Source organism: Pseudochaenichthys georgianus, chromosome 13 (genome assembly GCF_902827115.2).
Source record: "Pseudochaenichthys georgianus chromosome 13, fPseGeo1.2, whole genome shotgun sequence".
Classification (NCBI taxonomy): Eukaryota; Metazoa; Chordata; class Actinopteri; order Perciformes; family Channichthyidae; genus Pseudochaenichthys; species Pseudochaenichthys georgianus.
In genome coordinates, this window is record NC_047515.1 from 292,885 (window position 1) to 306,655 (window position 13,771).

A 13,771-nucleotide genomic window follows, 5' to 3' on the forward strand; every position below is an offset into this window, starting at 1 on the left:
TTTCTCATCTTTTCCCGTACAGCTGCCAAATTGCTCTTGCCACCTCCTGGGCTTTATAAAGCCGTTACCTAAACCCACTAACATTTTCTTCTGTCCAGCTGTCCTGCAACAGTGCTAAAGGACCTCGTATGACCAAACACTAATTCATTGGAGCCAAACCCTGTGCCTCCCTGGATAACCTCCTTAGCCGCCACAGCCAGGCCAAACCCTCTTCCCAGTCTCTGTTCATTTAGCCCAGTGGTCACCAACCTTTTTAAGCCCAAGATCACCGGCCCAAACAGTGCTTCCAATTTGAGGCCTTTTATATAGGCTAATTGCATCTGAATTACTGTTACAATGAAGGCTCCATAATCAGCTCACGGCATATAGGCAGGGGTAAAGTGCTATTTTTTATGAGTGGGGGCGGACCTCACCTCCTCTATGTCCTCACCTCCTCTAGGGGGGTCCGGGGGGATGCTCCCCCGGGAAGATGTTTTTTTAAACATTGAAGTTGAAAGCATCAATCTGGTGCACTTTGAGAGCAACATGAAGAGATCTATGGATACCTCTCTCAGCACCCAGATGAAACAGAACTGTAAACATATTTTCTTTTTCTTTATGGATATCTTACAAATCACTCCCCTTTCAAACTGTATTCTTGTTTTACTGCCATATAGTATTTCATACCTGTTTTTCATTTATGCTCTTATTGTTTGTATAACTATAATGATATGAAGGTGTGCCTCGGACATAATCTGTTGTATAATTTGTGACAACCGTTCGAAACACTCAGACAGTCCTTTAGCTCACCTGAGCCCCTCAGTCTGACAGGGGAGGACTCTCCTCCAGCTTGTTATGGAAACAGCTCCTTATGTCCGTTAGTACAGCTAGCCAACCAGATGCTAACATCACGGTCCCCGCTAGCTCTCTCTCTCTCTCTCTCTCTCTCTCTCTCTCTCTCTCTCTCTCTCTCTCTCTCTCTCTCTCTCTCTCTCTCTCTCACTAAATGCGCTATTGGTCTGGTGACTTGCCTCTGTTGCATTCACTGAACACAGGAAATTGCATTCCTGCTGTCCTCTCTTGTGTCATGATGAGGTTCACGTAAAGCATGGTTAATGTATTGTATTATTGAGGTGTCTCAAATATACGTCAATCAAGTGGCACCTGCTGGTGGATGATAGGTTTACATCTAAAAACGTATTTTTCAAACATTATTATGTTAATTTCATTTTTCTTTCATTTGTTACTTTTTTAAAAATGTGTAATGGTCCGCGATCTACCCGCACCACACTCGCGATCGACCGGTTGGCGACCACTGATTTAGACACATGTGACAGGTTATATCTCTCACAGGCTCCGCCCTCTACTGGACTCTATGGGTACTACCTTATCATGCAAGCATTCACCTACTGAGATTTCTATAGATGTAGCCGGCCCCGGGGCGGGCCTACCTGAATGCGTGCGCATCTCACTTCCGTATAAAAGGAGGCCCCGATTCCTGACCACCATCCTTTACTCTTCAGCAAGCGGAGGTGATCCCCCACCTCTGCTTCGAGTGTTTGGGGGACCAGGATATGGCCGAGGCGGTGCCATTTCACGTTCGCCATTCCTTCCGAGTCCGGCGTCCATGGAAGTCCACCGACCCGGGCTGTACTCTCCCTGAATGATGATCATGGCGGCGGGTGCGTGGGCTACTCGCTCATTGCTAGAGATGCCCCCGCCTCACCAGGTCAGAGCGATTATTGGGCCGCAAGGCCGAATAAGTAGTAAGACGTGGGTGCGCGGCCTTCGTGAGAGTGGCCGCGGTGCGTTCAGGGACCTCCGCAGGGGAACGGTGGTTTACGTTTGTAAACTCTAGTTCTAGAGTGGTGTGTGTGGGAAAAATGCATTGAGTGAGAACGAGTGTATTTATCCTAGAGTAAGAGTAATCTCTCTCCACAATTCCACTTTTCCCCATAATGACCGTTTCGAAGAGACGGCATTGTGACGACGCGCGCGGCCCCCCTCCCCTGAGGCCGGGCCGCGGTGCGTTCAAAGACTTCAGTAGAGAGAAGAGTCACCGCAGCGCGCGCTCCTCCACAGGCTTTTCTGCAGACAAGGGAGCGCGGCGCGACGGTGAGACGAAGGGAGAGGTGCCGGCACGGAGATCTCGTGCCCGCGGCGCCCTCCACCTTTTCGGCCCACCCCGTGGAACCGGCGTGCTGGCACTTACGGGGACGGGATGCCCGTCTTCACATCTGACTGGCCTGGCGGGGGGAGAAAATCTCTCCGCCCGGGACGAGAGGGCGAATCCCGCCTCCTCCCTGTATAATGCACAGATCACTACGTTTTCTAATAAGACTGAGGTTGATCTGTATCCAAATCTGAGTGTGTTTTGTTTCCACAAATGCTACACTTACACACAATGTTAACCATACAAATTCCCCATTCGCTGCCCCAGCTGTAGCTCCTGTAAAGGAGGTGGCTAGTGGGCATGCGCAGATGAGAGGGATGAACCGCAGGGAGTGCTATCTAAAAGGAGAGCGCGATGCCGGTACAGGGACATTATGGCTGGCGTATTGCTAGAACACACTACGCCTAGAGCAGGGTTTCTCAAACTTTTTCATACCAAGGACCATTTAACCAATAAAAAAACACTCATGGACCACCTAACTCCACAAATATAAAAAAACACATCGTTTTTCTAGAACAGATTACAAATCGTCTGAAAATGATACAAACAAGTGGTAACATGTGTGATGAAGGTGTTGCGCTGGGCTATATCATGCAATTGAAACTTAACCTCGCTCCATTGCGGAGATATTCCCGCAAGAGTGCGGAAAACTTAAATGTATTTATTTATTTCAAATGTGAAATTTTACCAATATACCCACGGACCACTAGGGGGCGCTAACGGACCATTGGTCCGTGGACCACACTTTGAGAAGCACTGCCCAAGAGCAAAGACTCCAATTAATGCAGTTTTCCATAGTGGTAAAGGCTGCATTATGGCGGAGCGCGCACTCACACAAGAGTGTGTGGCGGTGCGTTCAGGGACCTCAGTAGAACACACTATGCCTATAAAGACTCCGATTAAATGCTGTTTACCGTAGTGGCCCAGTAGTGCGCGCCTCCACCCCACAGTGGGACCTGCCGCTGGTGCTCGAGGCTCTGGTCACAGAACCATTTGAGCCTCTAGAGCTCTCCTCCCTGAAAGCACTGTTGTGTGTGTTGTGTTGCTACTTGCCTTAACCTCAGCCAAAAGAGTGTCCGAGTTAACCACTCTGTCGGTGCACCCGAGCTGTTCACTGATTCGGGGTAACCGGAGTGGGGCGACACTCAGACCGGACCCCTCCTTTGTGCCCAAGAGCCTAAGGACTGCGTTCAGGTCGAGGGCCATTCAGTTGGGGGGATTTAGTCTTCCACCCCATGGTGGGGCCAGGGAAGCTAAATTACACCTCCTCTGCCCGGTGCGCGCATGTTATGTAGAGCGCACATCTACCCTGAGACGCACTGAACAGCTGTTTGTGTGCTTCGGGGGCGACTGGAAAAGCTCTGTCCAAGAAACACCTGGCAGGCTGGATTTGCGGAGGAATTGCACATGCCTACGAGCAGGCAGGGAGAGCCTGTCCTGCGGGGGTCCGTGCGCACTCCACACGAGCTGTGGCTGCGTCGACAGCTTTATTCAACGGTGTGAGTGTGGAGGACATATGCACGGCGGTGTCTTGGTTAACACCAGGTCCCTTCATAAAGTTTTATCTCTTGGATATGTCTGGCTCTCTCTCAGCGTCTGTGCTTGCTGGGGCAACACAGGACTGGTGAGGAGGGGGGGGGGGTCTGTGGGTCAGTTGGCATCTGATCCCCTCCCCGGGCGTAAATGCACTTACGTTTCTCCGGACTCCTGGAGGGTCGCGGGGTGACATAATGCGCTTTGGGCCCTTAAATGGCCCTTACTCGGCCATACTATAGTCGCTCGCTGAAGAGTAGTGTAGGATGGTGGTCAGGAGGTGAGCCGGGGCCGGCTATGTCTATATAAATCTCAGTAGGTGAATGCTTGCATGATAAGGTAGTACCCATAGAGTCCAGTAGGGCTCCGCCTGTGCTAATATAACAAGGGTTACAAGACGTAATCCGGCGTTTCAGGCCCTGGTTAGGCTTACTGGTTAACTGTCATACAGATGTGGATATCCATTTTCCCCTCTACCTGCCGAATTCCAGCCGGAAACCCAACGGATCCCAGTGGCTGGTGATCTACACCCCTCCCCCTGTTTCCTGAGAGGGTGTTGCTAGATTCCACTGTAGACCCGCACATTTGTTGGATTGCAGGGTTTTACCATGAGATGGCGCTTCCTTCACAAAAACACATAAACAGTTTGCTTTGGTTACGCATCAACACATTACTTTTACAATTGTACAATGTAGTTTTATTTATACTATTACACACATGCCAGCCCGATTTGCAGGCAACTTCTTGCGGGCCGGAAAAAAGTTCAGAAGGTCCATATTCGGCCCACGGGGCGCAAGTTGAATAGGCCTGCTTTAAAGTAATTAAGCATCTTAACAGGCTGCAACCATGAACACATTAACTAATGGATCATTGTTTTATTTAACTCTTTTTAGTTCTGTATTATTTTGTGTGCAATGTCTTGTTTTTTGTGCTGCTGCTGTAATGTAAAGAAATCCAGACTTTGGATCAAATAAAGTACATTATCTTAATTGTAATTCACTAATATATAGTCTTTCATTCTTTTGAAAACGGTCTTGAGTATGCAGGTCAATTAAAAAAAAAAGTGTTGTTTTTACAAAGAACAGTACTTTTCTAATTTTAGATTTCTTTTCTCCAGCTTCTCACTCAGAGGGAGAGAGAACTGCATCAAGGACACATTGTAATGCTAATGAGAGGAGCCCACTCTGAGACTGGGACTGAAATTAAGCCCAGAAATCAGAGGCCAACATTTTTTTGTCAGTTATTTCAACATTAAAAAACGTCAAGCAAACTCAAATACACAAATGTTGATTTCGCTTTTGCGACTACATTATTTTTGCAGTCGCGAAAGCACAAAGCCAATCAGCCATCGGCAAAAAACAGGATCAGTCTATGCTGAACAACACATTATTTAAAGGTCCCATCATATGCTTTTCCGGTTATTACCCGTCCCCTTGTGTGTTATGTAGCTTTTTCTGCATGTAAACGGTCTGCAGAGTCAAAACCCCTCAAAGTGCACCCTGTAGCGAGTAAAACTAACACCGAAAATATGTGTCTATGCTGCCCCAGAACACCTCGTTGTAGATTTTTCTTTTTTCTTCCGGGGGCTATTGACGTCACTAAGTCTGGACCAATTGGCACACAACTAGAGAACAGGCACACCCTCTACCAGGGCGGACTCCCGAGCAGCTCAGGAGTCCTCCCCGTGAGGCCCCCGGAGCTAGGGTTGCCAACTTCCAGAAATGGAGAAACGGGACAGATGCATGTGTCCCCCGCGCGCAAGAAGATTTGTGGGTTTCTGGCGGATTTAGTTACTTTTATTTGTTACTTTATTTCGGTTTTAGGGTTAGAGTTGTGTTATTTAATTATTTTGGGGGAGCCAGCCCCCTAGGGTTCGAGGGGTCAAACCCCCCAAAACCCTCAAAATGCATACAACTATGCATACCTATAACACAATACAAACACAATGATCTTACACCTGCATTAGGCTAATACATCACATTGTACATCAGCACGTTCAAATCGGATAGGTGGGCACTAGGGACATCTGGGCACCTCGATGTACAATTGGCTATTTTGTCCAAAATGTTAAAAAATAAATATTTGAAAAATGGTATTAAGTAATGCAAAGTATACATGATGTGAACATGCACGGTACATCATTATTAGACTTAATGTTATCCTTCAACCAAGCATTTCCCCAGCATTTTCCCATCTCAGCTGACTGACTCTCTCACACACACTCACACACACGCACGCACACACACACACACACTCACACACGCACACATGCGCGCGCGCACACAAACACACACACACACACACACACACACACACACACACACACACACACACACACACACACACACACACACACACACACACACACACACACACACACACACACACACACACACAGAAGACCCGAGGCAGATCTCCACTCACAGGCTTTACCCAACGGTGTTTTTCTTCCACTGTTTGTTGTAAGACACAAGTCTTTTCTTTTTAGAAGGGCCAGGGCCCAGAACCACATCCTCTCTCTCTTCTCCTCTTTCATTATCACCTCCTCCACCGGCAGCACTCATTTTCCCACACGACTGAACAGGCTGACATGCCACACAAACAATGATGCCGCGCCCGCAGCCCACCGGAGAAAATCTCACACACACACGTGCGATAATTGTGCCTGCCCTGTCAACTGAGCGGTCCTAGTGCCCTCCCTTACAGCACACAAACACGGAGGCAGACACACTGCATTGCGCGCAAACATTTGCGCGGGAGTCCGGTGTCAGTGCCAGATGTGTTCGGGCTACCAGATATGTTTGGGTGTATTTCCGTCGCACCCGTCATCCGTCATATCCGTCTACTCACCTCCCTCTTGTTGGAGTCTACCGGACCAGGTCCGTCCTCCGCGCAGATCGTTTGGATATGGCCAGAGCGGGGTCGCCGTCCGGATATGCCGATGACCTTTCTTAGTTCTGAGGAAAAAGGAATTGTGTCCTTCGACACTATTCTCTGTTAGCTGTACAAAAACTAGACTTTGCACTCCAATGGATTGTTTCTTCAAATAAGCACTTTATTACACAGTTCAACAAAGATATATCAATCTGATACTATACCACAAAGCGCTTTGGACTCCTTCTTGAGTTCTCACCGTGACAGGCTCGTCAGTGTAAGATCCCAGTTGAAGTGAGCCCCGAATCCTGAATATATCTTGTTCTTTATAGTATTTGCTGTGAAGCCCCCACTTTTGGTGCTTTCGTGCTGTAATCTGCCTTTTTTGCCCAGCAACACCCAGTTTTAGCCAAGGTCAGGGCCAGGGCCCTACTCCCTCTTCCTAATTTCGGTGTGTCTTTGTTACCTGCTTTAACTTGTTTTCTCACAAGACGGTTGCTCCTTTTGAAGGTCAGGGCCACACATACTCGTACCATGGTGTTCTAGTCCTTGAAGATAACAGGATGTAGCCGGCCAACTGCTGAGGCTTCCCAGCAATAAACTTTAACACATTATTTTTCCACTCAGACAGCTCAATGTTTTTAGCGTTTCCATTACAGGATTTACTATATCTTATATTCACAGTTACTTTTGCCTTATCTTTATCCTTCACTCTGCTCCCAGCGCTCTGCTGCCACAATGCCTGTGTTTGTATTCTATTAACTTCTCTGCTTTATTCTTTCATGTGTGAGTACTAAAATAGCCACAACATTGTGAAGTAGTTGGCTTCAATGTGCTTAAATTACTCTGTGAAATAAGGAGCAGGTTTGCATGACAGGAGACTAGAAATGATGGGGGAGGGGAGCAGAGAGGGAAGTCGGAAGAATGTGTGTGTGTGAAAGCTGCAGGAATACGAGACAGTATTCCTACAGTTTGTTTTGCTACAACCTAAGAGACTCTTGTTTCCGGGTCCTCTGCTGGCTCGCGCTGATTCGCTACGACACGCCAGCTCCTCCTGTTTTGGTTTTTAGTATGTAAACCTGTTCTGTCTTTGGTTCGCCCTCTCTTCCTCCTGCTGACAAGAGAAAGTAAGTAAGATTTCCCAGCGGGAGGAACCAGAGTCGGGGTAATCCGGATTACTTCGTGATGTTGTGTTATTGTATCTGTTGCCATTAAATCAGCATATTTGTTATAACTTTACCAATGGTTGCTGTAAATTATTCCTCTGCGCGCGGAGGCAGAGGGGGGGCCTTAGAGCCCCCGCCAAAGAATGACGTCTGCCACAACAATAAACACTGATGTTCTAGTGATGTGTCGGTCGCAAACGACTTTTAGGTGAATGACGGGAGCCGGCTCACGCCCGCCAACAACCGTTTATTTGTTTTATTTTGTGTTTGTTAAGTAATACAAGACAGAATGATATGATTATCTCCACGCTACGGGTGCTTCGTGCATGCCTGCATGCAGTGACATGTAATATCCAAGGATTAGAGACTGTTCGATGCTGCCGTTTTGCACATTGCAATACATTTATTTGTATTATGTTTTGATTATGATTAGAGACGGTTGGATACTGCTGTTGGGGGGATCACATCCCCCCCCCCAATATTCAGATAGGCCTACGCTGAAAATGTCCCAAAATATATAATAATAATTATAATGTAATTCCTTACATTTATTATAGCGCTTTTACAATGACTCAAAGCACTTTACAAATACACACATTACACATATAATGGTCAGAAACTGTGGACAATACCCACAGGAGCAAGTTCAGGTGAAGTGTCTTGCCCAAGGACACACCGGCATTACAGACACAGCAGCGGCGGGTTTCACCCCTTGATCTGATGATCATTGCACAGCTCACTGCGCCACACCTTCCATCTTCATGCCTCGAAGTCATCGAGGCGCTTTTACAAGTACACATTAGTATCATACATGTACTGTGGACAATCCCCACAGGAGCAACTCCGGGTGAAGTGTCTTGCCCAAGGACACAACAGCGGCATGAGCTGGTTTCGAACTGGAGTTCCCCAGCACTCCCCCTTGATCTTGATCTGAGGATGCACAGACCACTGCGCCACCAGTCCCGTTAGCCTAACCAGGGCCGTCCCTCCCTACAGGCCGATCACGCATGCTGCGTGGGGCCTCATCTTGCGGAGGGAGTCGAAAATATGGCGCACCTATGCGCCGCAATTAGTGGCGCGGCGCGGTTTCACCGCTGCCAGGCTCCACTAAACCCGGAAGTAAGCTCTAAAATCTAATCGATAGATTTATGATTATAAAATTATAAAACTAGGGTAGACATGTGGATTTTATCTAACAGGTTTGTTTTCCACAGACCTTATTTCGAGCTATTTTCTAAAATATTATGGAGAAATCCCATCGCTTTTTTGTCAAGGGAACCCATGCGCAGCTTACTTCCAGGTTTTAGGACGCGTCACTGCACCACTCTATAGGGAGGGGGGGGGGGCAGGTGCTCCAACAAGGTGTGTAGGACAGAGAGTGATTTTGAAACATTGAACAAAGTAAATCTATTTTCGTAGACCTCAACAATAGAATTATGATAAGTAGAAATGGCCAAAACATGGGACCTTAAAATAAAGTAGAGCTGGGACTCGATTAAAAAAATTAATGTAATTAATTAGAGGCTTTGTAATTAATTAATCGAAATTAATCGCATTTTTAATCAAATATACATATTTGACCTGAGAACAGTGAGAAGCAATTTTCACATGGATTTTACTCCAAGTAGAGTGCAATCCAGTGAGCCAGGGAGTTGGTTATTTTCTCAGACGTGGACTTACTTATCCTGGCCCTGAAACCAGTCATCTAGTTGAGTGTGGGTTGGGTCAGGGTGTGGTTCCTTGCACTCGGAGTCGGGCTAACGTCCACGCTAGCTGCTACATGCTTTGCATTTAGGTGATACTTTAGGCTTGATGTGCTGCGGTGATATGCAAATTATTTTTTGCATAATTTGCACACAACCGTGCTCTTGTCGACGCTTCCATCCGTCCTTTTTTTAAAACAAAATGTCCCATCCACGGGGCCGACCAAAGCGGTCTCATCAGCTTGTTCGTTAATGGTTGACTATTGTTCACCGTGGTTTGTTGTTGTTTGAAGTCCCATGCTGAAGTCATGAACGTTAGTTGGTGCTCCAGTATAATCGGTACGCCTGAAACTCATCCAGTGAGAAACGTTCCGCTGTGCAAAAATAAGTGCGATTAAAATGCGTACATTTTTGTGTAATTAATTAATCTTAATTAACGCGTTAAAGTCCCGGCCCTAAAATAAAGTATTATTGATTAGGGCGAAGTACTACACTGTTGAACTGGATATACTCACAGCGCTTTTCTTTCTTTGTTGCAGCAGCAAAGACGACATGGATACCGTCTCCTCGCATCTGAGCCCTTTCCTCTTCCCCCTCCTCCTTGTCCTCCTGTCCTCCGTCAACTCCTCCTTGTCTTCCATGCTGTGTCCGAAACGCTGCACCTGCCAGAACCTGATGCCGTCCTACACGGTGCTGTGTGCCAAGACGGGCCTCCTATTTGTACCACCCAACATTGACCGGCAGACTGCGGAGCTCAGGCTGATGGACAACTTCATCACAACGCTGAGGCACCGCGACTTCGCCAACATGTCCAGCCTGGTCAGAGTTCACGTCTCTTAACACATTTACTTTTATGTTTTATTTTACCCTTCTAAAAAGGGTTTGATGTGATTATTTTTTACGTTTGTTTTTGCATGGAGCTAATGCAATCAATAAGCAAGACACATCATGTATAGTATTATTAGGGTAGTCAACGTTAACCCATTAATGCTTGCTATTAATCTAGAAACCTTAACACGTTACATGTATTACACTGACTGTAGACCCCTGGACATCATTGAGCAGCATCACTACCACACAGCACTCCTAATGCATGACATACTGTATGTTGTGCACTTGCTTGATTTAGGTGTCGGGAAGGGTATGAAGGGCAGCAAGGACACTACTGTATAAGCGTATGCCGGTGTAGCGCACATCACTCCGCGCTTCATCACAGCTGCTCTCTGTGACAGCATTGTTAAGACTTCATTGCTTCACTGTAATAATGCATAGCACAAACACACATATACAGATGTAGCCATCCATTTGCCCCTCGACCTACCGAATTCCAGCCGGAAACCCAACAAATCCCATTTGCTGGTGATCTCCCCTCCCCTTGTTTCATGAGAGGGCGTTGCTAGATTACACTGTAGACCCGCCCATTTGTTAGATTGCAGGGTTTTACCATGAGGTGGCGCTTCCTTCACAAAAACACATAAACAGCTAACTGGGTAACCTTTGGTCTCTGTTTAGGCCTTGGTTCACACAGTATGTTTCCTGGACTAACAGTAGAAGTTGTTACTTCAATAACGTTTGCAGCTCTGCCGTTGTGTTTGCTGAATAGCATTTAATCACATATTTTGTATCCCTTATTGTCACACGAAAATGTAATGTTGTTACAAATTCCAGGAAAAACAAACAACTTCTAAGTTTAACTATTTATTATAAGAGAGCAAAATATATATATTCTCTTGGCCAAGGCCTCCGTCCGGTCACAGAAATCACAGGCAATCTCCGGAAAGAGCCCCGAACCTCGCGTGACAATACATTTTATTACACAGGGCGTTGCCCGTACATTTATGATTGGTTGAGACTAGATGGAGAGTAACCTTGGTTTAGACTTTGGCTCTCTCTCGTTGGTGCGCAGACTTAGACAAAGTCTCTTGGAAACACGACCTTCCAATCAGCATTCAGCCGGTCGGCGAAGTCCCTCCCTACTCTATCCGCTATCCTAATAATTTGTTTTCGCTAAAGCTGCTTTGCAGACAGATAGTGGAATCCTCCATTTACACTGATTCCTAGTTATGCAGGGGCGTTGAGCACACACACGGCCAAGACCAGAGCCTCAATAATTCATTGTCTCTGCAGCGTCTGCACCTGGCTTTGCTACATTAGTATTGCAAGCTAAAAACTCTCATATGACTATTCCCTTCGTTTCCTATCCAATCCATCAAACCTTGGGATTGGTGACTTTGTCTATTTATTCTAATGTCATATCAACATAAAATGAGTACAATAAGCTTATAATGTAATAATAATAATCAGTATTTATAATTAGGGATGTCCCGATCACCTTTTTTTGCTCCCGATCCGATCATTTGATTTTGACAATCTGCCGATACCGATTTTTCCCGATCCGATCTTTATGCAATGCATTAAGAGAAAAAAAAGGTAACAGATAACGGCTGGTCATCCAACGCGATGAATTCAGCTATCTTGGCTGTTATTGTGTTGTCCTTTTCACTGTTCTGGGGCAGTTTCTCTTTCCTTTTGAAAGTCTCTGAAAGTGTCGGTTGTTTCAGTGCCGTTACCTGAGTGGCCGCTGTGTACTCGTTGTGTTGTTGTTGGTTTCTCAGGTGGCGTATTCAATTGGTCGTGTTGAACGTAGCTCTGTTCTTTCCACCACGCGGAACCTCCGCCTTTCAAACATTGCATCTGGCTGTTACACTGCCTTGGCTTTCAATTTTATAATACTTCCAAACTCCTGACATTTTCTCTGTCTCGACTCCCGAGTCATCAGCTGAACGTAGCCTCTTGTTAGCTTACTGCTACTATTAGACACTGCGCCCACTCTGTTGCCAGATTTGAGAGAAATAAGCAACCAGGTCTATGAAAACAAGCCCAAAAGAAGCAACACATACATGATGTGTGTAATTTTAAACCAAAACTAAGGCCTCAGGATGACTTTAAGACGTGAACATGGTCATTTTTGTTTTGTAACATTAAATAAAATTATAAAAATATTTTATAAAAAAAAAAAAAAAAGAATCACGATCCCTGATTTTTTTCTCCTGATTCCGATCTTTTGAAAATCACGTGATCGGGGATCGGAGCCGATCACGACATCGGGACATCTCTATTTCTAATGTTATATAAAAATAGACTCCACAGTAACACATTATTTATACAATTAAACACATGCCACCTATATAATTGTTACGTTTTCTACTATTTTAATTTCTAATTATTTGCAATGCCCGTTTTTTTTCTGCTGATACTGTAATGAAATTTAGGATCAAATATGGGATAATACTTACAGTAAACAAGAAAAAAAATCGACCAGTCAAGCAAACTCAAATACACAATGTTGTCAATATGATATCACTCTCGCAAAAAAAAAAAGTGCAGTCGCGAAATAGGGATGGGTAACGAGCCCCGGTATTAAACGGGCCCCGGGGCTGAATTATTAAAGACCGTGGTACCATTAAGCTACGATGTTATCGGTCTTTTATATAAAAAATATGTATTATTGCTACACAAACATTATATTGCAGTTTTAGTGTCGCCAACTCTGTTTCTAATATGCAAAAAGACGATTATTTTTTGTATTTTCGATCTTCATTTTACCACATATTATACCTTTTATAATTAAATCAAATGTAGCCCTGTTTTGACTAATGATTTATATGTGTACACATACACGGATACAAGCGGCCGAGATGGGTTTTCTCCGCAGGGTGGCTGGTGTCTCCCTTAGGGATAAGGTGAGAAGTTCGGTCATCAGTAGGGTTGGGTACCGAGAACCGGTTCCGGTTAGGAACCGGTTCCAACATTTCGATTCCAACGGCATCATTTAGAAATGTGAATTTCGGTTCCGCTTTTCGATTCCTGAGGAGATGTTTCTCCCCGCTCTCCGTAGCCTCCTGTATGACTGCAGCGGGGCGGGAAATGTAGCGTTGTATCTACATTTCCTACAGTGTAACCTGAGACCAGGGCCGGCCCGTCGCACTGGCATTATAAATGTTCGCCTAGAGCGCCAGATCTGTGGAGGCGCTGCGCTGACAGCTCTGGGAGAAAAAATAAATGTTTTGACCGTTGGGGCTCATCCTAATTTTCGGACTTGATGTAACAACATTCATAATTAAGTAAATGTAACACCCTTTTCATCCCGGTTACACTTTTCATTTGCCCTGTACGATGGGCGCTGCAAGTGATGAAAATGGGGGATGTTGGCTTATCTGGCAACCGCAGCTCACAGCCAAAGTGCGCGTGAGCGAGGGAGAAAGGGAGGGTGCACTGGAACCGGCGCTGTTGTTATTAGCATCTGGTGCTAGCTGCTCTAACGGAAGAAGAAGAAGATGTTT

General features: G+C 45.8%; 1 protein-coding gene across 4 annotated transcripts in view; it reads left to right on the top strand.

The window, feature by feature from the left end:
• LOC117457758 (leucine-rich repeat and fibronectin type III domain-containing protein 1-like protein) overlaps positions 1–13,771 on the top strand; it is a 252,851-nt gene that overhangs the window by 77,127 nt on the left and 161,953 nt on the right. For 2 of the 4 annotated variants that reach the window (XM_071205284.1, XM_034097984.2), the window contains exon 2: positions 9,968–10,247. In XM_071205284.1, coding sequence (XP_071061385.1) covers positions 9,981–10,247 — 267 coding nt within the window. In that variant the 5' untranslated portion in view covers positions 9,968–9,980. Of the gene's footprint in view, positions 1–7,637; positions 7,687–9,967; positions 10,248–13,771 lie in introns of those variants that run through there. The other 2 variants (XM_034097985.2, XM_034097986.2) reach the window with 2 other exon arrangements.